The following is a 25,187-nucleotide window of genomic DNA, read 5'->3' as shown; positions in this document are numbered from 1 at the left end:
TTTCATTGTTGCTTATGGTTTGGTGATCATGTCATGGGTAAACTCAAATGCGATCATAAGGTGCAGACTTTGGTAGATAAAACTAAAATAAGATGTTAAAGTCGAATATATCCTCCCATTAAAGTAGAATATTTATGTCATATTTTTAAAGCAGAATATCGTTGTATGAAAAAGAATAAAATAAAATAAAATAAGGAGATGTCATAGATATTATTACTTTTTAATCAGAAAGATCTTCACATTTTCCCTAGCACTGTAGTTCGGCGCTTACTGAAGAACAATTGGAAAATTGAAATAAGTAACAGGAATTTAATTTGGTGCTTAAGAGAGGAAAAGTGCAAGAAATTTAAAGGTCAAACATATATAGTGACTGCATACCGAGTGAAAAGAAGAAGATGGTAATGGATACTGCAACGATTAAGTTCTTGGTAATGAGGGAGAGATAACAACGGGCCATTTCTATTTACTTTCGATTTCAAATTATTGTAATGCTACATATGGCTCTGAGATTGTGACCTTATTTATAGGATTAGGATCATATCTTAATCAAGAAACATAATATTAGATTCAATCATGTACACATAGTATTAGGTTTTGCTTTCCATCCACAGTTTTGAATAAGATTTGATAAATACGGTTTTGAATCATTTGACATTAAAATCTTAGTAGAAAAGAATATCACTAGACCGTAATACTAAGTGACAATTCTACTAAAATTTTAAATACAAATGATTCAAAACTTTATTTGTCAAATCTCGTTAATTATTCAAAACTGTGGATTGGAAAGGAAATTAAATTTTAACCTAATATTATGTGTGCATAAACCTAATATTATGTTTGTTAATTAAGATCTGCTCCTAATCCTATAAATACCATCACCATCTCAAGGCCATGTAGCATTACAATTAGTTGAAATAGAAGTTCCACCTCAAAGACCATTCTTGTAAAACATTAGTCAAATCAAAAATATATGAGACATCTAATTGAGTTTAAAGAAATTTACAACACTATATTAAAAAAAATATTGAAATTTTATCGTGACAATTAAATTGGAAAATAGTTTCGGACTGAATTGAATTTTTTGCAAGGATGATCTAGGAATCCAGACTTACAAAGACGATTCGAATTGTTGAAGTTCGATATGAAGTAGGTCCCATGACTAATCCTTTTTTTTTTCCTTTTTTATAAAAAAATAAAATAGAAATCTCTTCCCTGAACCTATATATATTAGGTTAGTGTTGAACCATGATAATGAATTAGTTAAACAAAAAATGCTAAGGTTGTTATTTAAAACAACCCTAAATATTAAACCGTAAACCCACTTCAATTAATATGAAACAATTAAACATGACACCCTAATGAGGTGTAACTTTCTTTTTTAATATAATAAGACCCTCACCGATTTTTTTTTTTTTTTAAAGTAAGAAAAATATATGAATCTCTTTTGGTTGTTGCATTAGGTCGAAATCCTTGCAAAACAAACACTAGGATATACTCCATTCAGAATTTACTGGTAATTTCTTGCATACAAGAAACTCGACATATTGTTAAAACTTAAAATGTACTGATAACTTATTACAAACATATTCAAATACTTTAATTTCAAGAACTATTCAATCATAAGTTCCTTTGAAAACGAGCCACTTTCACTGCAATTGCTAACATTGCCTTATCCTTGATGGCATCAAACCATCGAAAATAAGCATGCCTCCATGACTTCTTCAGAAACAATGTGCCGCAAACGCTCCAAAAGCCTACAATAAAGCCGAGTGTTGAGCTAACAAAGAACCACAACTCATCATGTCCATCTTCATTGTCATTGTCTTTTGGATCCTTGGTTGTCGGATTGCCACCTTCCGAGCATGCAATAGAAAGAGGAAACCCGCAAAGTAACGGGTTGCCCTCGTAAGTGGATTCGGGCAGTGTTTGCAGCTGGTTGCCCAAAGGAATTCTACCACTCAAGTTGTTATTCGATAGATTCAAGTAGGACAAGAAGGTCAAGTACGAAAGGCTCTGAGGAATCTGTCCCGAAAGTTGGTTGAGCGAGAGATCAAGATTTTGGAGCAGCACCAACTTTCCAATCTCCAAGGGAATGTCTCCACTTAATTGATTCATTGATAAGTTCAAGTTGTTCAGCAGGACGAGGGTGCCTATTTCTTCAGGGATTTCACCTTCAAGGTTGTTCACAGAAAGATCAATGCTTTTTACAATCATCAGAGATGTGTTATACTGGAGTGGTCTTGATCCTTTCATCACTGTTGTTTGTTGATCGTACTCCAGATATATATTATAAGCATTGTAATAAGCAACTTTCAGAGCAGTGACATTATTCAGGCACTTGGGAATGGTCCCTGAAAAGCTGTTGAGAGCAAGGTCTAAGATGTGGAGGTTCTCGAGATTACACAACTGTTGTGGGATATGTCCACTTAGAAAATTCGACCTCAGTCTTAGGATTGACACGAGCGGCGCATTCAATCCTATCCATGAAGGTATTTTCCCAGTAAATTTATTGTCCCCAAGATCAATGTTCCTCAAAGAAGTGCAGTTTTCCAAGGAAAGAGGAATTTCACCTTCGAGATTATTGTTGTTCATCTTCAACAAGAAAAGAGAACCCGAGGCACCCATTGAACTAGGAAGCTTGCCTGAGAGATTGTTGTATGCAGCATCTAGAATCAGTATGTCGGGCAACAAACTGCATTCTCGTGGGAATTCTCCAGATAACTGATTGCTTCTTAGAGAAAGGACGAACAAGTTTCTCATGTTGCAAATGGAGGGCGGAATGGTACCGTTCAAATGATTTTCTGCAAGATAGAGTGATTCCAATTTGGGAAACTTTTGGTCCAAATTCCATGGGATTGGCCCGGAAAATGAATTGATTTCAAGCTTAAATCGAACCACATTGTCTCCCGACCAAAGTGGTAATGGCCCATCAAATTGGTTATGACTCAAATCCAAAACCAGTGCATATGGGAATTTCAATTGGAGTGGAAGTTTTCCATGGATTTGGTTGTAAGATAAATCCAAGTACTGAGCTTGGGAAGATATCTTCAAGAACCAGTCCCCGGGTATGGAATCCAAGATTCCAGTAGCATGAAGTTTGACAAAAAGGAGTTCAGTTTGAGATTGCAGCCATAACCCAAAGGTAGGACCTACTTTACAGCAGCCAATGATAATTTTGTGAAGCATGAAAGGAGGAACCCAATCATAAGACACTTTAAAAGTGAGGGGAATAGGTAGAGTTGGCTGTGGAAGTACACTGCCTACTGCAAAGTATTTCAATCTTGTGAGATTTATGAAATGGGATTCAGTTAAAAAGCCTTCCCACGGATTGAACGATAGATCGAGGTGAACTAGCTGAGAGAGTTGCCCTAAACTTTCAGGAATTGACCCATTCATTTTATTATTGTAGATGGTAAGAAACTTCAAATTGTGTAGCATCCCTAAAGAGGCAGGCAATTGGCCATTCAACATATTAGAAGACAAATCGAGTGACTCTAAAACACTATTGGGACAACTTGATAAACCACCCAAAAGCTCTTGAATCCCCCCATCAAATTGATTTTCTGCAAGATTTAAGATCTTTAGATTGCAAAAATTCCCAAGAAGTTTCGGAACTTGACCCTCAAGGCTATTGAAAGATAAGTCAAGGTGTTCAAGGGATTTGAGGCTTTCAAATTCACTTGGAAGGGGACCACTCAAAGAATTTCCGCTTAAATCAAGTTTTCTGAGGTTAGCCAGATTGAAAAACCATTCAGGAAACGGAAACGTCAAATTGTTGTATGACACATCAAGGATCAAAAGTGATGAAAGGCTAATATTTCCTGGTGAAAGTGGTGGAAGGCTTTGAATTTGGCATGATGACAAATGTAACTCTACTAGGAAAGGAAGCATGTTGACAACATTTAGCCAACTTACCCCGGTGTTGCTGAGGTCCAATCCTTTGAGGTTGAGGTACTTTAGGGAAGAGAGACGAAAAAGCCAATTCAGGTTTTCGGAAGGGAGTTCAAGCATGGAGTATACAGATTCTTCGCTAAGGTCAAGATAGTTCAAGTTTTGCAAATTACCAAGATGAGGTGGAATGTCTCCTCCAAATGAAGCAGATGAGAGATTGAGATACCTCAAGCTTTTAATCTGACCAAAGAACTCGGGAATGGAAATCCCTCGAAAATCATTCCTGCTTAGGTCTAGGTAATTCAAATGTTTCAAGCTAAGCAAAGAAGGATTTACCTTACCACCCAAAGAAGAGTACTCCATCTCGTCCCCCTCTCCATCAAAAGCAGAAAGCGTATGCATATACGCATTCTGGAGATTCATCATTTCAACACGACCCGTGATGTTATTGCATGAAATTCCCTTCCACTGACAGCAGTCAAGTCCAACCCACGAAGAAAGCCTCCCGGAAGGATCAGTAACGTCTTCTTTGAAGGCGAGAAGCGCACGTCTTTCTTCGTCGATGCATGAGTTCACACTAGTGTGTAGATATGAAGAGGCCAAAAACCAGAGGAGCAAATAGTGAGCCATTTTGAGGTGAGAAGGGGGGTTGAATAAGTAAGTTGCAAAGCTAGCCATTATCGTACAAGGTTCTCTTTGCTTTGGTGGAGATAGCTTCTTAGCACAATACTTGAATTTATGATTAAGATGATGCCTCCCAACTTCCAAATTTTCAAAGTCTTCAACCCATTTTACAAGTTGTTTATTATAAAGAGTAAGATTATGTCCCCTCCTTTTTTTTCCTCCCTTTTCCTTCCATCTTATTTGAACGGTTATGGTTAAGGCACGTTAACATTTTATGTTTATTTTTTATAGAAAGAAAAAGATAAAATAAAGAGTGTAAGAGAAGAGAATGAAAGAAGATGGAAAGAGAAGAGGAAAGAATCTTATTCCTCACTGTAAAGTTCAACAAAAGTCTGTACTAGATAGACTAATAGACAGAATAATAGGACAACAATCCTATACGTTTTGGGAACCAAAGTCTTTGATTGGGACGTGGGTTTTGAAAAAAAAAAAAGGCAGCAAAGGCATTGACTTAGAATTCACGAGTCTTGTTCAATGGTAATCAATAATTGTCTAATTATAAATGGTTTATTTGTTGATAATTAGCTAATGACTAGAAATAGTGCCCGCGCGTTGCTGCGGGATTACAAAACGGATATTAAGAATGATGAAGTTTGAATCAAAGGTGTATAGCGGCTTGTGAATTCAAACAAAACTTTGAATGAAAGTAAAGGAATAGGAAAAAAAAAATGGCACATATCATTTGTTTGGTGTTAACCAAAGTCATTTAAGAATGTCCATTAAACTGTAAACGACAATAGAAATTGAGGATCAGAAAAAATTAGACAAAATCACATATTTAAAATGAAAGATTAAAGCTGCCCAAATACCAAACTATTCATTAAAAAGACTGAAAATTTAAGAATTAGATGAGTACATCAATGAGTTTTGTAAAATGAAAGCAAAAAAACTTTTTGTTACGTCAAAATTTGATGTCATTGAATCAAACTGAAAGTATAGTAATGTTATTAGATTTTTTACTTCAAAATTTGATGTAATTGTTTAGGAAACCACTTTTATATGCATGAACTTCATCCTATTACCAAATGGCTATTGGAAATGGTTTGAGTTATAAAACCTGACTCTTATCAGTAGCTAGGATCAAATGCTAGGTAAGAAATTCTTCAAATCAAAGCAAAAAAACTAAATGCCTGAACGGGTTATATACCTTCAATAAACATTGATCGTTCTTGAAAGTGAAGAAGAACGAAACCAAACAGCGATTTGAAGCATCTGATTACAGAGACAAAATCTGTAGGATGACAAAAAGAGAATTTAAACGTAAAATGTATGTGTAAATGAAAAATCTAAAAAAGAAAAACAATAAAACCAAAATGAGAAAGATCAAGAAAAGAGACCTTACCATAGTTTGGACGAACGTTACTTCAAAACAACTGCAGGTGGGAAAGTATACTTAACATCATGCTGAGAAGATGTAGAAATGGCATGATAAAACATCGACAGCATAAAAAATAGAGAGCTCACAAAAGGGTTATAAAGAAAATGTTTAATTTGTACAATGCAGATACAAAAGGTTAAAAGTTGTTTATTTACATACAAAAAAATATTACAGACATGTGTTCGATTTTAGCACTTGGAACCAGCTTTCAAGCGCAACCAGCATTCGGATACAAAAAATTGGCAAGTACTGGTCTATTTACAGGCAAAATATACTACGAAGTTCAGTTTAGAGAGATATTTACATCGCAACCAGATAAGATAAATATTGTTTGATACATATTAACAAAAAACCATCAGAATTTTTGGGCATTGCGGTCAACTTCTGCTATTGCACCGTCCATTTTTGAAAAACCAACCTAGTGAAACGAAAGAAATTAAAAGGGTAAGATCGTTATTAAATATCTTGTTTAAAAAAAGAAAAAAAAGGTAACGTTAAAATATAGTGACCTAGCTTCTTTTTGGAGGAGTGGAGTTCAACTTTTCACCAGTTGGGGATGACTTCTTCTTAAGCAATTTGATTGGCACTTCATCCAATTCTCTTAGATCTATGTCTGAAATTTCCTCGGCTCCACTATTTTAAATGGGTTTTCCCAATGTTAAATAGTATGAATATATGGAAATTTAAAATTTATAGTTGCAAAAGTTGTTACGGCACAAACCTTTGTTCGCCGGCAGTAAAAAGAACTCTCCTAATTGATTCCCTCTTCCGTTTATCTGATTGCTCAGTGGTAATTTCAGCTGTTGAAGTAGAAGATGAAACAGTGGTGGAGGACACTGTGAGTTGTGTTGACAAAGGCGCGGAGTTACTGACTGCATAGTCATATCCTCAGTCACATTATGAATGAGTACATCGTTCGTATTAAAAGTGTAACATCCCGTCCCGGGATTTACGTAAGAAAATGGGTATTTTTGTATTTTCACTAAGTTTGGGGATACTTTCCATTTTAAAATTGTTTTTGAGCTGGTGAGCCCAAGGGCCCACCCCCTGTTTTGTTCCCGGTTCCCTATCCCTTTCCCTTTTCCTTTTTTCTGAAAAGTCTCTCTTCTCTCTTCTCTGTTCTCTCTTTCTTCCTCTGTGATTTCTCCATCCCCCCTCTCAGTCCGACAAGAACACACACACACACACACCCAAGCCCACACCTATAGCTCTTTTCGAACCCCATGGTTGTGTTTTGGACGTCAGATCACGAAGAAACCACCTCGGAGACATTTCCCAGTTTTCCGGCGAGCACCGTCCCTTTCGAGGCGATTTCCGGCCAAACCACGGCGAGTTGGCCGGCGTGCGAGGTACCAATCTCTTCGTCTCGCTGAGTACTACAACTTTCCTTTTTGTTTCACCTAATTTCATTGAGTATTGAAGAAGTTATGCTCATTTGAATCTTACCCAGTTTCCGGCGGACACCCGTGGCTTCCAAGCTGTTTTCCGGCCAACTCCGGCCACAATGACGGGAACCAAGGGTATATTTCGATTCCTTACCTTCGGGGCTTCAATTTGGTATATTGAATGACATGTTTTGGTTGAGTTTTGAGCTCCAACGGAGCTTGGGAATTCTCAGGCCGAAACCGGCCTTCTCCTTCCTTGGACTCCGGCGAACACCCGAGGCCTTTGGGCCTTTCCTGCCAAGCCCAAAACCTGGGCAGCCCAACCCAACACCCTTTGTAATTGGGCCTTTGGGCCGTATGGTTTCTAACCCAAACCCACTTTCCTTCTAACCCAAACCCAACCCACCTAAAACCTAAACCCATATACCCTAACCCAAACCCTAAAGCCCAAACCGTTGACCCGGACCTTGACCCGTTGACCCGGACCCTGACCCGTGGACCCGGACCCGGACCCGGACCCTGACCCGGACCTTGACCTGTTGACTTGACCGGTCAACGGTCAACGTTGACTTTGACCTCGGGGTTGACTTTTTCGATTTTCGTGCGGGACCCCTCCTAGGCTAATTTCGACGTTCTGAACCCGTTTCCGATGTCCGTTTTCCCAAATTCAATCGTTTAAGTAGAGTTTGACTAAATGTACCATTTATGTGCTTAGGGGCACTTATCGATGGCGTTCCTTCTTCGCTAGATGACGTGGTTTTTCGACGGCGAAGTACTGTAAGTGGACCCCTTCTAAAAATACATGTTTTGATAGTAGAAATGCATACATGAAAAGCATGATTTGATGATTATGTTTTATGAAACGTTTTACGAGATAACATGCTTACTGAGGCTAGTTTGAATTATTACTATTTTTCCTATAACCCATGTTCTTATAGAATATCTGATGGATGACGATATGATATTTAGAACATGTTTAGAACACTTCTTTATAGTATAGATGATGGATGACTTTATACTATGAAGTTGATTTTCAATATATGTATGTTCACTGGTTTTATACCTACCTAGTGGTCCTTTCCGCTACGGGACATAGGGATAGATCCGGTCCGTCCCGGGCGACGGTTTGGTGTTGGCATAGGGCCTGGAGTGTGTTTTCCTCTGACTGTCTGCTCAGAGACGGGGAGCCGGCATGGGGCCTGAAATGTATTTTCCTCTGACTGTGTGCTCAGAGACGGGGAGCCGGCATGGGGCCTGAAGTGTTATATCGAACATTCACTAGTGTTTATTATTTATGCGAATTATGATTTGAGACATTGCACGACATGCTAGGTTTCGGAAAACCTATGTTTATCATTATATATAGGTGTTTTCATAAAGCCTGGGGGTTAGTATGTTGATAACTGTTTTATTATATATATATATATATATCAACTTGGTCCACTCATATTTGTTTTGCGCCCCCTTCAGGACTTAGAATCGAGGCATACAATCCCGACGTCCAGGCACTTCCGTATCAGCATCTTCGAGTCCTCTCGGTGTAGGACCCACTCTTTTGTTTCATTCAATTTTATATTATTTTCTTTTAGTGTTCTAGATTAGTGATGTGCTCTGAACACGGTCCTTATTTGCATATTCATTATTCTTTTATATTTATAAATCTTATTTATCCTTTGTTTTCAGCATTTGCACTTAATAAATGACTTTCGTCACCCTCGGGTGTCGGCCAGCATGTGCCTATCCTGGTATTCGGGGAATATCGGGGTCGGGGCGTGTCAAAAAGTATTCCTCCTATTGCCAAATCGTAAGTGAAAAACATTCTTTTGTCCAATAAGCCTGAGAAACTCGTTTGGTAATAGCTGCTGGTCCACTAGTCTCTGATTCATTACCAGGTCTTTGCAAGGCATGCCAAAAAGTTTCTCGCCGCATTTACCGATTATCAAAGCATTCATTTCATTTGTTTCATCTTTGAGAATGAGATTAACTTTGTACCTACATTTAGAAACTCAACCTTATGATAGTTATTGAGAATCACAAATTGCCACAAACTAAATACCTAAATAAGTAGAACTAAAACAGATCACACAGAGGTAGTAACTTTATTGAATTATACAATGATCATATGTAACCAAATATAACAAAAAAGTAAAAGGAAAACGAAAGAAAGGGGAAAAAGAAAGTTTTGCCACAGCAGGAAATTTTTTTTATAAGATTTAGGTTTATATGATGTAAATGAGACAAAAACACAAAGCAAAGAGAAAAGAATGGTAACAAAAATAATTTTTCAAAGAACATCATGTTTGGGAACCATTCTGGACATCCATCGCAAAAACACTTCACAATCGAAAATTTAAAATTTTTTAAAGTGTGACTGCATAAAAAATGAAACTAAATTTGTATACTCCGTACTCAATGTCATTAGCCTTCTCTGTATCTATTTGTTCCAATTGGCTAACAACAACAAACCATAAGATACCCAGAAAGAGCCAATTTTTTTATTAGGTTCGCTTTAAACATTTGATTTAACATTACCAAGGCGCTGGAATTTGGTTGGGATGTTTTTGGCAAATGAGCTGGCCACTGGTTAGATCCTTGTGCATCTGTTTTACATAGTGCGGGCAAGCATTGTACCACCAATCGAAGCACGTGTCAAAACGCTTAACAAATGCTTTGCATAGAAATGTGTCGTCTTGTAACATATTTTGTCACTTATTTGTAAAAGCCATAATGACAACACAATTAGTTCTATTGAAAATGTTAAAATTGAATTGTCAAGTTTTAATACCTTGTGCAAGTCCGGATCCAAAAACGCTAATTCATCAATCGTAACCCTTTTAGCAGTCTGCAAAATTTCAGCTTCGTTTGCTTGTTTCGAAGAGGGAGGGAGCATTTTCAAACGTTCTGTATAATCAGAAAACCTGCAAGCATCAAAACATTTTATCAGTTTAACAATTAAAAAAAAAAAAACACAAACCATACTCCACCAAAAAGAATTAACAGAGTCTTATTTCGTTTTGACAATGAGAAATACACTCACACTGACTTATATGCATTGACTTCAGGGATGTCTAGATCAATAAAAAAAAGGGACGAACCAATACTGTTTAAAGCAATCTTATCTGCACGTTGGAATCACAGCACCAAAAAAATATATATATATATATATATATATTAATAAAGGTGGCTCATCACATTTTGTGACAAAATCTACATAATAGAGATAATGTACAATACGTAGATACCCAACCGTTTAAAAAGTTTTCATAAAATCGTGGGACAATCAGCTGTATGATGTGGTGCATTCCAAACCAACTAAGTCATTCATAACACAGTATTTATCATTTTCTAACTGTAATGAAACACTGATGCTCAAATATACTTGACAGACATGGTTGAATAAAAAAGAAAACAAAGTAAGAAAGAGATCAGTAGCAATCAGTAATGACTGATATATTAAGATGCTTCTAAACTAATTGACGACAATGAAGAAAAACATATAATGACAAATGGGAGCAAAGACAGAGAATAAAAGTGCAAAACGATATAACATCTATAGAATTTAAATGAAACAACATTTGTAGACACCAAAATAAATAAGCCAAAAATAAGTTTTTAAGAAAATAGAATACTCAAGTAAAGCTTTACTTTCAGACTTGTGAAAACAACAACGGGCAAAGAAAACGCGTCCATTGACAAAGAAGAAAAGGCTTCTCCAATGTACCCCCACAACGTAACCATCACTTCCTCTTTCCTGTTGACAAAGGGAACAACGAATAAACTTATCACTTTTTTTTTAATGCAACAGATTAACAAATATTGAAAAAAAATGTGACGAACAACCATATGAAACAAAATATAACCTTATATTCTCGATTCGGACATCACACTTGTATGCAATCCTCTGATTAATCTGTTTGGATTCAAAAGGCTGTATAGCGCTTATACGTCTAATGACATCTTATTATTTAAAACATAAACAAAGTTAAATAGCAATTTGGAAAACAAATGCAAACACACTTGAACCCATGCATTGCACATCCATATATAGATTAAAAGTACCTGTGAGAATGTCAACACTGTTCAAGCGAGGGTAAAGTGTGTTATAATCTTGCAGAAAAAATCAATGGCGAGGGATAGGAGGGAAGACGCTTGCTAATTTTTGAAACACTGTTTTCGAGTTGAACAAAATCAAGGTTTCATGCGGTACTGCCTTGTATTGTGCCCTAATTTTAATAGTCCGAAAATCCATGATTTCATAACATCCACCGGCTTCAATTTTGGAGGCCATAACATCGTGATCACCATCTGATGTACAGCCCTCTACCGCATGTTGCTTCATTGTTACCATAAAATAAACACAACAAATCAAAACAGTTAAATAATTTGAGGCAAGATGTAAAAATAAATAAATAAATAAAAATCTAGGGGGGCACAAAAATTTGCGATAGAAAACACCACACGTTCAACATAACCAAAGAGGCCGAAAAATTGAGAAAAAAACACGAAGACATGAAACAGATGGTTGACACATACATTTCGCTAACCATAACACAACTAATTTTAACCATTCGACATGAACATTATTTTACTCAATTAATTGTCATTGCCTCTACTTTTGATTAAACTAATCAAACAATGATTCCTTACCGCTTCATCGACGAACACACAGTGCAGGGCAGTGTACTTCTGAATAGTTCCTAGGATGATGGATTTCCAAATTCTGCATATTCGAACTTTGATTTTGTCAGCCTTCATGTATGGTATTAACTGATTAACAGGAGTTGGGCAAATGTTTTCCATTTATCCTATGAAGAGGAAATTGCACCGACACATTAGAAATTCCCACAAACCCACAGAAAGAAAAAACAATAAAAATTATAAATGATGTGCAATCAACTCATCCATGCTGTGAAACAAAGAGACAAAGAGTTGATCACATAACTAAAACGGCTATCATGAGGCCAAAAAAAAAGGGAAAATTTTCAAACAAAAGATGTGAAATAAAAAAAGAAGAAAAAAATTCAAATGGTAGAGATCCTCGACATCTGTATCAAAAGGTTATATTTATTAACCAAATTATTAATACAATTCTTGCATCTTAATATGTATCTAAATATCTCCACCTTCATTTAGCAAAAGTCATGTTGGCGGTGGCGTTGTAGAGGGGACGAAGAATAAAGAAAAATCAAAACAGAAAAATAGACAACTAATTCATGAACCAATACCAACTCCCTCATGCGAAAAAACCCAAAGTCTCAAAAACTACAAACCCATAACAGTTTCATCAAGTGACTAACCTCAAATGCTCACCTGCAACGACACTTCTTACACCCTCTGTCTCTTTCCCCAACCTCTGCTTCCCCAAATGACGCACCTAGACCTCTCTCGCCACAGGAGTCAACTCCTCTGACAGTTTAAAACCCTAAAATCCATTCGAACCCATTAGCTAAACAAAGAACATCACAAAAATTAAACGATGAACTGGAAAAAAAAACCAACGAAGTCCACATCTCTTTAAACGCAACAGAAGAAAACCCTTTCACAGTTTAAAACCCTAAAATCCATTCGAACCCATCGACCAAACAAAGAACATCACAAAAATTAAACAATGTACTGAAAAAAACCAACGAAGTCCAGATCTCTTTAAACGCAATAGAAGAAAACCCGTTCTGCAAACCAACATAAAAATCCGCAAAGGAAAACAAAAATCTAAAAGAAAATCAAGCACCACAAAGTTATCAGAAGAAGGAAGCACCTGCGACGTTCTGAAAACCATGGTTGAGAAGAACAAAACACAAAAGCGCACCAAAGAGAAGCACACAACGGGAACCAAAAGAAAAGAGAAGCTGAGAGCGATAGAAAACCACCAATGCAAGGGAGAAACGGAAACAAAAAGCAAGCAAAATAAACCCCAAAAGAGAATAGCACGATGACCGACACGTGTCACACACAATTCCCAACTTGTCCCTGCACGAACCACCAAAAACAATCAGAAGGCATGAAAAAGCCTGAGGACAATTTGGCCAGTGGAAAAGAACCCACCCAGCGCGGGCAAAGTAGAAATTTTACTATAGAAAAGGAAGAAAGCAGCGCCAAAACCCAAACAAACCAGGGGCAGATCCGTCCAGACACTATTTCTGAACAGTGCTGGTTTCAACTGGCTTTTAGTATATATAACTAGCTAGTAATGCCCGCGCGTTGCTGCGGGATTACAAATTCCAAGAATAACAAATTTGTAAGTGGAAGTACCCCGTTGAAAGCCTTCTGGAAGCAGTATAACACCTTTTGGAACCTTTGCCTCATTCTGGTCCGGGGTGCATAATGTGCAAGCAATTTAAGCATTTCCCAGCACCACAGAGCATCATATTTCCTAGGATTAATCAACAATGCCTCCTCCAGCTTTGAAATAGCATCTGGGCAAACAAACACAAATCCGCATTTACAGATTTTCACTTCACTCCCAAATAAATAATTAATAAAAATAACATGGAGAATTTCTACATCTAAATAATTAATAAAAAAAGGATATTTCGGGGAAATTCAAAGTTAACACCTTGAGTTAGCTTCTTTGATTCCAGTACATTCCAAAACTGAGACAGATTGCTCTCCATTTCCTGTCATAATACAGACATGCAGTTTCAATTTTTTGATCAACATAGTCGACATCTTTTACAGTCGGTTAGATTGCATCTCCTTACATGATTGAGAAAACAATTGAATCACAATTAACATTTGTTAACAAAAATTTTAAATCATATATCCAATCTCACAGAGAGATCACAATGAAACAGTTGTTATCTGGCGGTGAAACTTAAAAACCAAAAATGCACCTTAATGTCCTAGAGAGAACAGAATTGCAAGCAAAAGTAGGATATTGAAACAATATTGTGATAATCACGAAATAAGTTCATGGGTTTGCTAATATTGATTTATTAGGTAATTTAGGTTCCAACTTTGTCTCAATTTATCATTTTCTGTTAAACTGAAAGTGTAAACATTTAAGCACTTACCAAGAAAAAAGCAATTAATTATTTGATGCTACTTACAAAACCAATTGGCATACATAGGCTTTGATTAAAAGGTTAAGTATTTACCAAAAGATTCCAGCTGCAAAAATGCATGGAATATCTACAAAGTGTTTGATAAATCCAGAATTTAATTCCTTCTCTTCCTTCATTTTCCTTGCACCCAAGAAAAGAAAAGCAATTTAGTGCCAAACTTTAAAAAGAACCTGTAAAATCCAGAGCAAGCATTAAAGAAAGTTAACAGTGTAGGAAATAAATGTTTGCCCAAATAAAAAAAGGAAAGACGTTTCCTAGCTATATTTCAAAGTATTCTAAAAAATGGAAAGATGTTTCCTAGCTATATTTCAAGCAAGCTGATATACACAGAACATATCAATTGTATCATACACATAAGTCAAAGAAAAGCATTAGAGCTAATAATAAAATGGAAATGAAAACCTATTAACCAATTTATTAACAAATTTTTTGTGTAGATCGCTAACTCGCTATTCTTAATTTATCAAATTGATTAAAATTACTAATTCTCTTATATCTATCAATACCCCTCCCACCCTAGAACAATAAACAAAAAAATTCTCAATTTCTTATATCTCACAAAGAAAGTCACATGCATGTCCATTTCAAATCTTACAACCAAAAGAAAATATCAGAGTTTCTTAGTTTCTTACCCAAATCCACCAATATGAATCAAATCTCTACACCCCAGCTTGAAATCTGTCTGAAATCACTTGCACGAACACAAATCTTATACATGCAGAACAGTTTAGGTGAAGTTGAGGGAATAGGTAGTAATGAAATTAACAAACAACCAAATTCCAAACGAATAATTAATTGTTAGATGTAGATGTACAACCCGAAATTAACACTAATAAAAAATAGCACTTGAATAAAATGCATAAACAAAAGCTGTGCTAACATGAGAAAACATGCAAAACAAAACAATGTTAAATATCCTAGGTGTTCCATTTATAATTATTCTCCATTTTTATATATTTAAACTACCAATTATCTGCATAAATATTTCATTCCCTTACAACTACCACAACTATATATAAAACATACTTAATAGAGCATGTAATTGATTTAATTACATCATTCTTTAAAAAACCCTTGGGTGGGAGCTGAAAGGCTGCCATATTTCATTAGTGCATAAAAGCCAATAATTTTATCCACTGTGATTATTTTTATGATTTGCATTTATTTAGAATTCATAAATGCAGGAAAAGAATTATAGGAACTTAAAATTTTTAGAACAAAGAAAAACTATGCATGTATTGTGAACTCTATGTACAGAGCCTTTACATGGCCAAAAGAAAACAAAACAATCAGTAAGAGCTCTTACATGCACAGATCAACAAAGAAAATTCATCAGCATTTTCTTACCCTTTCTTTCACAAAATCTTGTCTTCCAACCAGATCCTGCTATCTAATCCACACCTTGTCCTGTACATGAAAATACACTCCAAATGTAAATTTCAAAGTTGTTGTAATTTAGAATCATCCTGCTAAGATAGGCAATCCAAGATAATGCTACTCTTTAGTCTGGATTTTAAGTCTTCAAATTCAGAAACATTTCTGGAACGAATGAAATTATCTAGGACCATCATTCAAATAGAAACTCTTGCCCCTTCATTTGATTAGATAGTGCTCTAAATTAAAACCCAGCAATCAATTCGCAAGCTACTCCAAGTAAAATCTAAAGCAACCCACTCTAAATTTATAAGCCAACAATCCAACATTAATAACAAAAAAAACAATGCAAAAAGCAGAACTCATATGAAAAGACATTGAACAATAGCTTAAATCCAAAGCAACAAAGAATAATCTAATAACAAAAACCAATAACAAAGGACAGAGTTTAGCAACTGACCTTGAAATATAATCCAGAAAAACAAATTGAAATAATCAAATTCCAAACCAATCTCATAATTCTGCAATGGAGAAGAAAATATTAGAGATATTAACATAGATTTTTTGGTTTGTATAGTTGGGAACACTTTGCAGAACTGGAGAAAAATGTGTACCTGATCAGTTTGTACTGCCCTATCCGGTGGATTCTATCTTATGGTTGCCTCTCAACAGCTGGGTTCCACCACGGGTAGATTAACAAAACCTATTCTAAAATGCGATGTCTTTAAATCACTTAATCCCCATCTGTATAAGTTAATTCTCAATAATTTAGACACGAAAACAGAAGACATTACTCACATGCGATGCAATTGTCAGATGAAGAGCAACTCCTCTTTCAAGCTCATTCAGAACATGATACAATCTGGATCCTCAGTAAATCTCTTGCAGACATAGTCATGCTTCCAAACAACTGAACACAATTGATACCAAATTGCAACAATTTCTTTAAATTAGTCATAGTTATCTATTGATGCACAAATATAAAATTTTGTATATATTCAGTTTCACCTTTTGCAAGGAGTGGTTAATGATATCCAAGAACGATGCGAAGACATATCGTGAGTTAAACTATCTATGAGTTGAACAAAACTAAAACGCATTGTACATCGCAAATGAAATAGCCAAAAAGCAAATGAAATAGCTAAGTTACCATTCTTTGTCTTAAGCATCAAAACTCGCATTCCACCAGGTACCTTTCCACTTCTTCATATCCTCTGCAACAAATAAACTATATCAACCTTTTTACCCATCCTAAAAAATACTTGAAATCCGATCCACATGCTAAAACACACCCAAAAAAAAAAAAAAAGCAACCTAATAAACTTAATTATATATGATTATTTCACCACATAATTCAAATTAATTGATGAAAAAAATTTAATTAATTAAACTGAGTTAAATATTAAATATAAAAACCAATAATAATTGTGATTGTCCATTTCCTGTTCCCTGGGCTTTCCACTTGGAGTTCAAGATAGCACGAAACCACCAAAAAAAAAACTATTCAATTTCTAAGACCAGAGCACAAAACCAAGCAAACACCGCCACCTGCAACAGAAACAACACAGTAAAACAGAGTTCTAGAGAGAAAAAAACAGAGGACTTCAATTTTACATCGATCGAGCAATCGATCTAGATGAAAACCCTAAACCTCGAAGACCAAGATTTCCTAAAACAAAAAATCGAATTAGATGGAACAGCCACACACAAATCATCGAAACAAATAAGAAAAGATTTGAAAGAAAAAACTCACAGACCTTAATCAGGGGTTTGCAAGGTTGTACAAAAAACCCCTAAAATTCGCACACCAATTTTCCTGAAACAAAAAAACCCAATCAGATTAAACAACCACACTGAAAACACAAATTTTCTTCCCAATCAGAGAAAAGATAAAAAGATAAAAAATAAAAAATAAAAAAAAGCAGAGAAACCACCTGAAACAATACAATCAGCCGGAAAAAGAAACTCTTCACACAACACACGATCGACGATCGACGCGGCGAGAGAAGCAGGGAAACACGAAGGGTTGACACGGGGAGAAAAGCACAGAGAGGAAAGAAAGGAAAAATCGACGGAATAAAATGGAAGAGCCTTCGAGCACCTTCCTCACCAAAAACGAAGCAACTGGAGATATGCGAGAGAGAATAGGCGAAAGCAAAAGAAAGATCCAGAATAACCAAAGCCAAAACATACACGGATGATGGACGCGTGGAATCAAAAGGGCAAAACAGCCCTTTCACTGTACAGAAGCCGAGAGAAACCCAGCTGAGAAAGTTATTTGGAGGGCATTTCCGCCCTTTTACTATTGCTGAACAGTGCCGGTTTCAACTGAGTTTTAGCATATATAATGTGTGAGGAGTGGCCGGCAGTCTGATGCTAAATTAATATTATTATTAATAATTTATAATTTTTTTTTATTTTTTTTTGTTAGAAAATTTAGTCTTCTTCTCTGTGCATTCTTTGAAGTTGGTCTGAATGTGCATTTACCGCGAATCTTTCTATTGAACTTTCAACTAAGTTCCAAACTTGATCACAATGTTCTTTGAACTTTATCTTTTTTCTTATGTCGTTATCCTTTTATTTCAACTTTCAATTTCTCCCCACTAAACGTTCATGGTTCAAAGGCATTCTTCTAATATTAAAATTATGGATTAATCTTAATTTACTACTTTGAAGTTCATTGATTTTCAACATTTAATACATCAAGTTTTTCATCAAAATCTCTGTTAACTGATGACGTGACGTTTACATGGATACTGACTAGACGTCACGTGTCAATATAGGCCCATGTAAATTTTTAAAAAAAATTTTAATTTAAAATTTAAAAACTAAAAAAATTTTAAATTAAAATTAGAATTAAAAAAACCTACCCGAATAATTTTACACCTTTCTGACTTCTTCTTCCTCGGCCACACACACCCGCACTCAACCTTCAGATCCTCACCCCTCTCAGACCATCCCAATTCCGATTCCTCAACCCACCAAAATGCAGCGTTTCGTTTCGATGTGTTCTTTGTTTCCAATTAAATTAAATTAAATTAAATTACCTGAAAATTTGGGAATTTGTGAAGATAGCAGTCACCTTCTTCTACGTCGGGAAGCAGTGGTTCCTCTTCTTCACCACCACCTGATAGGATCAGACATGGTAAAAGGTAAATTGCAAGAAAGTAAATGCAGAAAATGGAAAAGGAAATCAAAAGAAATTCATATCTTCATTCATAGTCTCTTGTTATCATAAAAATGGTTTAAATTAAATACAAATAGTTAGGGTTTGAGATATTGATGGGCCTAATAGTATTACGTAAGTAATGAGCCTAATGGACAGTAATGGTAATAGGTGATCTAACTAATCATAACCAAAGCTCAATAGCTTAGAGTCGCATCAATCCCACCCCCTTAAGATGAGGCTTGTCCTCAAGCCTCTCAAACTGAGAAAGACGCAAGCAGCAGTCGGGAAAGAGGCCATCCAATTTGTCCAATTGTGTACCATACTCATGTGCAGTATTAGCTTTTGTATGGTCTTTAAATCACGAACCATGTCCTTCCAAAACTTTTTCAGTGTGTTCACCCAAAAAACAAAGATCATTAACTCATATCCTGCCAAAATGAAATCATGTAGATTTGCCAAATACTTTGAGATGGAATAAAAGAATTGGAGCACACTAATCTTGACAGCATTGAGCAGGAGAACAATCAGCTTTGTTGCATCACCGACCACCAACTTCGGTGGTAGATAGATTGCATTAAAGATGACCAATACCCCATTGTAAGTGAATGAATTGCAGTCTAGTACCCAAAAAGAATGACAATTGTTGTCCAAATGGTTTTCTGCATTTTGTGCAGCTGATACCCGAGTCTCAGTAATTATGGTCAAGAGTAGACAACTTCGAATATTGGCATTCAGATTTTTAGGCTCAGTAACTCCCATTAGTTGGTCAATCCAACTTGTAGCGCTGCGGACAATGAGATCACTGTTGGTGCAAGCTGCAGAGCAAACATGTCTGATCCAAGCTGCAGATGAACTATCACTCATGAGGAACCATATTACAGCCGACTCATTACTCTGGACTGCATGGGTGAATAAGTGGATCAGATAAGCATTTCTCTTCCACTCTGTGTTGTTTGACCTCTGTCCACCTCGTGAAAGTAATGTTTGCATTCCTTCCCCATAAAGAATATGGATCATGTTCACCAAAGCTAAAGCAATCAGAAGAGTGTTATGGTTACATTCACGTCGAACATAATACAATTTCCAGCCATTAATAATAATTTCTGTGTACACCAGAGAAAACCATCTTCCAAATTCTAGTATGGCTCTCATATTTGCCAAGGTAACTCGCACTTTGGCATGATGATAAAAAAGATCAGTTACAACAAAATTTCTGCTCAACACTTCACTCCATGTGAACAATGACACGAAAGCTATCTGTTTCTCAACCCATTTGGCAATAAACAAAACATTCACATTCAACCATTAACGAAAGGTGGCAGCAACTTGAGTTATCATCCCCACAAAGACATTATCTAATTCATGCTTACGAAGGTGAAAAACCAAACCATGAACAAAAGTGGTCACTGGAGGCTGAACATGAGTAGGAGACATAGAAGTAGCAGGACCAGAAAAATAACTCTCCATTAAAAGAACATGAGTTGTATGAGTCATAAAAACATCTGCCATAAGATCAACGTTACATGAAACACTGAAGTGGCACCATGTTACATATTCCTCACTATCCCAATACTTGTCAAAAGCAGTTCTCAAAACAATGAAATCAATACGAAAGATAAGAAAAACATGTCTTTGATTTTCAGAACTAATATAGGTGGCTGCCATTGGATTCATGTACTTAAACATAACTCCTGTGAACGGTAAAAGCCTCTGTAACTTCATGAGAGATTCCATGTTCAGCGCACCTTTATGATGCATACCAATAAGTTGTGTTATCCAGCTTATCCACACGTTCTCAAATATTTCCATGAATTTCTCAACTGGCTTGAAGTGGTACACCATATTTTCCTTGCTCGAGACTATTTGGAAATGTCTACAAATAATAGAAAAATCTTCAAAGGGCAGAAACACTGCTGTAAGAATCAAGATTGGTGGTCTTGTAATATGTAAATTGCTCCGTTCGAAAGCCAAGAGAGAGAGCTCTAGACTTACAGGAGACAAAAGTGTAATGTCCACAATGCTCAATTGATCCGAAACAATTTTAATACTTGTTTCTGTCAACTGACACAGTTGCCTAAACACATCCTTGACAATCTGTAGTTGTCGTAGAACCCCTCCCTCATCAAACGGAAACCTCAACATTCGTATTGCCCTTAAAGCTCTCAAAGCACAGCTTGTATACTCATTAATAGCCAAACCAGACTTAAATTGTTCCATAAGGTCCAAGGTGAGAAAATTAGGCATTGGGTCCTTAATTCTTCTTTTTGGCATTCCATCAAACATCTGGATTGCATGGATATCCGACAAGAGTGAGAAAATCAAATTGAACTTGCAAGTTTATGCTTTGCTCGAGCCGATTTAAGCAACGTTTTTGGAGATGTGTGGCGAACACCTCGACCATGCTGAAGACATTTCTTGCTGTAGGAGCTGTATGCACTTTCGAATCGGGACCCAAGTCGAGTTCGTAAGGAGATCCCTGATGGGGGTCATTAAATCGTAGACGGTTCTCGGAATCGAAAACCCACGAATTTTGTTCATATGACGATGGGGAGTAAATTTGGGGATAGTGAAAATTAGGGTTTGTGGCGTAGAAATGAGGGATTGGAGGGACATCCATGGAGTCCGAATACATAACAGAAGGTGGTGCAGGGTGCGGGAGGAAAATGGGACTGGTATATGAAGGAGCTACGTGAAGCTCAGGCATATATGAGGCTTGGTAATCTGGTGGTAGATAGGTAGGATCAGAAGAAGGAAAGGTGGGTTTATACTCGAATGGAATGTGGTATTGATCGGGAGGAGGATGAGGTGGAGGTGGTTTTGGATGTTCATACTGGAATCATTAATCACACTCGTCCACGGCGCTGGAAGTGTGGGATCGACGGGTCCAAACCACAGAGCCGCGGTGGATCTCTGGCTCTGGTACCAATTGATAGGATCAGACATGGTAAAAGGTAAATTGCAAGAAAGTAAATGCAGGAAATGGAAAAGGACATTAAAGGAAATTCATATCTTGTCTCTTGTCATCGTAAAAAAGTTTAAATATACTTAAAGATAACTAGGATTTGAGGTATGGATGGGCCTAATAGTATTACCCAAGTAATGAGCCTAATGGATAGTAATGACAATAGGTGGTCTAACTAGTCATAACCAAAGTTTAATAGCTTAGAGTCGCATCACCACCACGTGTCGAGCACGCTCCACCGTCTCTGTCTCGCCCAATCTAGACAAGCCTTTCAACCTCTCTGCCCTCATAAACGAAACCCTAGCTCCACCTCTACTGTTTTCGCCTCCTCCGTCTCCGCCTCATCCTTCTTTGCTGTCGCCTAATGTGGTCTAGAGGTTCGGCATCGTCGATGAGAACGACACCATGTCTGATGAGTTCGAGGTCAAGGATTTCAATCCTGATGAGGTGTTGGGGAATTGGGGCAACCAGAACGGGACTGTGGCGAAGAGTAAGATGGGAGAACCTGCGATTAAAAGCAGCACAAACTCACCCAAAATATTTCGAATCACACCCCGAGGACCTCCCCTTCCCAACCGTTGCATTGAAGGCTCGGTCTCTATTCAATTTTAACCAACCAAAAGCCGGTTTAGACCAACTTGCCCAATTTATCATGCACAACAATATCCTATTTAATTATCATATAATAATAGCATTTTTTAGTACAAAATCACATCCACTCTCCTTTTCTTTTTCATTGTTGCTTATGGTTTGGTGATCATGTCATTGGTAAACTCAAATGCGATCAAAAGGTGCAGACTTTGGTAGATAAAACTAAAATAAGATGTTAAAAGTCGAATATATCCTCCCATTAAAGTAGAATATTTATGCATATTTTTAAAGCAGAATATCGTTGTATGAAAAAGAATAAAATAAAATAAAATAAGGAGATGTCATAGATATTATTACTTTTTAATCAGAAAGATCTTCACATTTTCCCTAGCATTGTAGTTCGGCGCTTACTAAAGAACAATTGGAAAATTGAAATAAGTAACAGGAATTTAATTTGGTGCTTATGAGAGGAAAAGTGCAAGAAATTTAAAGGTCAAACATATATATTGACTACATACCGAGTGAAAAGAAGAAGATGGTAATGGCTACTGCAACGATTAAGTTCTTGGTAATGAGGGAGAGATAACAACGGGCCATTTCTATTTACTTTCGATTTCAAATGATTGTAATGCTACATATGGCTCTGAGATTGTGACGGTATTTATAGGATTAGGAACATATCTTAATCAAGAAACATAATATTAGATTCATTCATGCACACATAGTATTAGGTTTTGCTTTCCATCCACAGTTTTGAATAAGATTTGATAAATACGGTTTTGAATCATTTGACATTAAAATCTTAGTAGAAAAGAATATCACTAGACCGTAATATTAAGTGGCAATTCTACTAAGATTTTAAATACAAATGATTCAAAACTTTATTTGTCAAATCTCGTTAATTATTCAAAACTGTGGATTGGAAAGGAAATTAAATTTTAACCTAATATTATGTTTGTTAATTAAGATCTGCTCCTAATCCTATAAATACCATCACCATCTCAAGGCCATGTAGCATTACAATTAGTTGAAATAGAAGTTCCACCTCAAAGACCATTCTTGTAAAACGTTAGTCAAATAAAAAATATATGAAGCATCTAATTGAGTTCAAAGAAATTTACAACACAATGTTAAAAAAATATTGAAATTTTATCGTGACAATTAAATTGGAAAATAGTTTCGGACTGAATTGAATTTTTTGCAAGGATGATCTAGGAATCGAGACTTACAAAGACGATTCGAATTGTTGAAGTTCTATGTGAAGTAGGTCCCACAACTAATCTTTTTTTTTTTTAAATAGAAATCTCTTCCCTTAAAGGGTCTGAACCTATATATATTAGGCTAGTGTTGAACCATGATAATGAATTAGTTAAACAAAAAATGTTAAGGTTGTTATTTAAAACAACCCTAAATATTAAACCGTAAACCCACTTCAATTAATATGAAACAATTAAACATGACACCCTAATGAGGTGTAACTTTCTTTTTTAATATAATAAGACCCTCACCGATTTTTGTTTTTTTTAAAGAAAAAAAAAATATATGAATCTCTTTTGGTTGTTGCATTAGGTCGAAATCCTTGCAAAACAAACACTAGGATATACTCCATTCAGAATTTACTGATAATTTCTTGCATACAAGAAACTCGACGTACTGTTAAAACTTAAAATGTACTGATAACTTATTACAAACATATTCAAATACTTTAATTTCAAGAACTATTCAATCATAAGTTCCTTTGAAAACGAGCCACTTTCACTGCAATTGCTAACATTGCCTTATCCTTGATGGCATCAAACCATCGAAAATAAGCATGCCTCCATGACTTCTTCAGAAACAATGTGTCACAAACGCTCCAAAAGCCTACAATAAAGCCGAGTGTCGAGCTAACAAAGAACCACAACTCATCATGTCCATCTTCATTGTCATTGTCTTTTGGATCCTTGGTTGTCGGATTGCCACCTTCCGAGCATGCAATAGAAAGAGGAAACCCGCAAAGTAACGGGTTGCCCTCGTAAGTGGATTCGGGCAGTGTTTGCAGCTGGTTGCCCAAAGGAATTCTACCACTCAAGTTGTTATACGATAGATTCAAGTAGGACAAGAAGGTCAAGTATGAAAGGCTCTGAGGAATCTGTCCCGAAAGTTGGTTGAGCGAGAGATCAAGATTTTGGAGCTGCACCAACTTTCCAATCTCCAAGGGAATGTCTCCACTTAATTGATTCATTGATAAGTTCAAGTTGATCAGCAGGACGAGGGTGCCTATTTCTTCAGGGATTTCACCTTCAAGGTTGTTCACAGAAAGATCAATGCTTTTTACAAACATCAGAGATGTGTTATACTGGAGTGCTCTTCCTTTCATCACTGTTGTTTGTTGATCGTACTCCAGATATATGTTATAAGCACTGTTATAAGCAACTTTCAGAGCAGTGACATTATTCAGGCACTTGGGAATGGTCCCTGAAAAGCTGTTGAGAGCAAGGTGTTGAATAAGAAGAGTATCCAAGATAACTCTAATGATCCCAAGAAGAAGAAAATAGAACACACTCTTAAAGAAAGCTCACAAAACAAACTAGTTAGCAAAGCTTTTCTTATTTAGCTCTAGGCTTTGTTTTTCTTTGGATGATTTACAATGCTTGAGGACTTGGGTATTTATAGCAAACCAAATGAATAAACTAAGATTATTTATTACCAC

At 36.3% G+C, this 25,187-nt stretch overlaps 3 protein-coding genes and 1 long non-coding RNA gene across 42 annotated transcripts; all 4 read right to left on the bottom strand.

Moving 5' to 3' along the window:
- Positions 1 to 1,452: 1,452 nt before the first annotated feature.
- Positions 1,453 to 4,717, bottom strand: LOC103953280 (receptor-like protein EIX2). Its single transcript, XM_018648935.2, has one exon. It carries the CDS (start codon positions 4,567 to 4,569, stop codon positions 1,618 to 1,620), a length of 2,952 nt encoding a protein of 983 aa, XP_018504451.2. The 5' UTR covers positions 4,570 to 4,717; the 3' UTR covers positions 1,453 to 1,617.
- Positions 4,718 to 5,162: 445 nt separating this feature from the next.
- LOC125478209 lies at positions 5,163 to 6,876 on the bottom strand. Of its 2 annotated transcripts, XR_007258998.1 has the most exons (5): positions 6,675 to 6,876; positions 6,463 to 6,586; positions 5,918 to 6,371; positions 5,723 to 5,806; positions 5,163 to 5,299 (listed from the first exon to the last, which is right to left on the bottom strand). It is a non-coding gene; the product is annotated as an uncharacterized LOC125478209 (long non-coding RNA). The 2 variants fall into 2 exon arrangements; XR_007258997.1 differs by having other exon boundaries at positions 5,163 to 5,806.
- Positions 6,877 to 9,098: 2,222 nt separating this feature from the next.
- On the bottom strand, positions 9,099 to 17,946 carry LOC103961037. Of its 38 annotated transcripts, XR_007258985.1 has the most exons (21): positions 17,708 to 17,945; positions 17,531 to 17,589; positions 17,190 to 17,321; positions 16,924 to 16,987; positions 16,572 to 16,683; positions 16,388 to 16,481; positions 16,234 to 16,294; positions 15,747 to 15,806; positions 15,032 to 15,107; positions 14,433 to 14,519; positions 13,892 to 13,952; positions 13,588 to 13,751; positions 13,094 to 13,305; positions 12,649 to 12,760; positions 11,986 to 12,143; positions 11,398 to 11,671; positions 11,199 to 11,295; positions 10,984 to 11,089; positions 10,124 to 10,256; positions 9,871 to 10,046; positions 9,263 to 9,330 (listed from the first exon to the last, which is right to left on the bottom strand). XR_007258985.1 is itself a non-coding variant. In XM_048586066.1 (4 exons), exons 2-4 carry the CDS (start codon positions 10,226 to 10,228, stop codon positions 9,114 to 9,116), a joined length of 390 nt encoding a protein of 129 aa, XP_048442023.1. In that variant the 5' UTR covers positions 10,229 to 10,256; positions 10,376 to 10,975; the 3' UTR covers positions 9,099 to 9,113. The 38 variants fall into 38 exon arrangements, 1 of the variants encoding a protein (XP_048442023.1); XR_007258991.1 differs by lacking the exon at positions 9,871 to 10,046 and having other exon boundaries at positions 16,388 to 16,495; XR_007258989.1 differs by lacking the exon at positions 9,871 to 10,046 and having other exon boundaries at positions 14,433 to 14,569; positions 17,708 to 17,944.
- A 6,150-nt stretch (positions 17,947 to 24,096) lies between these two features.
- Positions 24,097 to 24,972, bottom strand: LOC125478208 (receptor-like protein EIX2). The gene has a single exon (XM_048586065.1). The coding sequence runs from the start codon at positions 24,852 to 24,854 to the stop codon at positions 24,222 to 24,224; it is 633 nt and encodes a 210-aa protein (XP_048442022.1). The 5' UTR covers positions 24,855 to 24,972; the 3' UTR covers positions 24,097 to 24,221.
- Between the last annotated feature and the right edge of the window lie 215 nt (positions 24,973 to 25,187).

This window comes from the organism of the source record quoted next, unplaced genomic scaffold (assembly GCF_019419815.1).
Source record: "Pyrus x bretschneideri cultivar Hongxiangsu unplaced genomic scaffold, Pyrus_bretschneideri_v1 Contig24, whole genome shotgun sequence".
NCBI classification, from domain to species: domain Eukaryota; kingdom Viridiplantae; phylum Streptophyta; class Magnoliopsida; order Rosales; family Rosaceae; genus Pyrus; species Pyrus x bretschneideri.
Note: the sequence above shows the minus strand (reverse complement) of the source record. Positions and strands in the feature narration are given on the sequence as shown.

Bases quoted from the DNA above. Each gene is read 5' to 3' on its own strand.
- LOC103953280 (XM_018648935.2), bottom strand. From the start codon at position 4,569: ATGGCTAGCTTTGCAACTTACTTATTCAACCCCCCTTCTCACCTCAAA.
- LOC103961037 (XM_048586066.1), bottom strand. From the start codon at position 10,228: ATGCTCCCTCCCTCTTCGAAACAAGCAAACGAAGCTGAAATTTTGCAG. The intron at 9,939-10,123 runs GTATTAAAACTT...TATGTAAAACAG, and splicing joins TGGATCCGGACTTGCACAAG to ATGCACAAGGATCTAACCAG. The intron at 9,331-9,870 runs GTAATGTTAAAT...TTCTAAATGTAG, and splicing joins AACCAAATTCCAGCGCCTTG to GTACAAAGTTAATCTCATTC.
- LOC125478208 (XM_048586065.1), bottom strand. From the start codon at position 24,854: ATGAAAGGAAGAGCACTCCAGTATAACACATCTCTGATGTTTGTAAAA.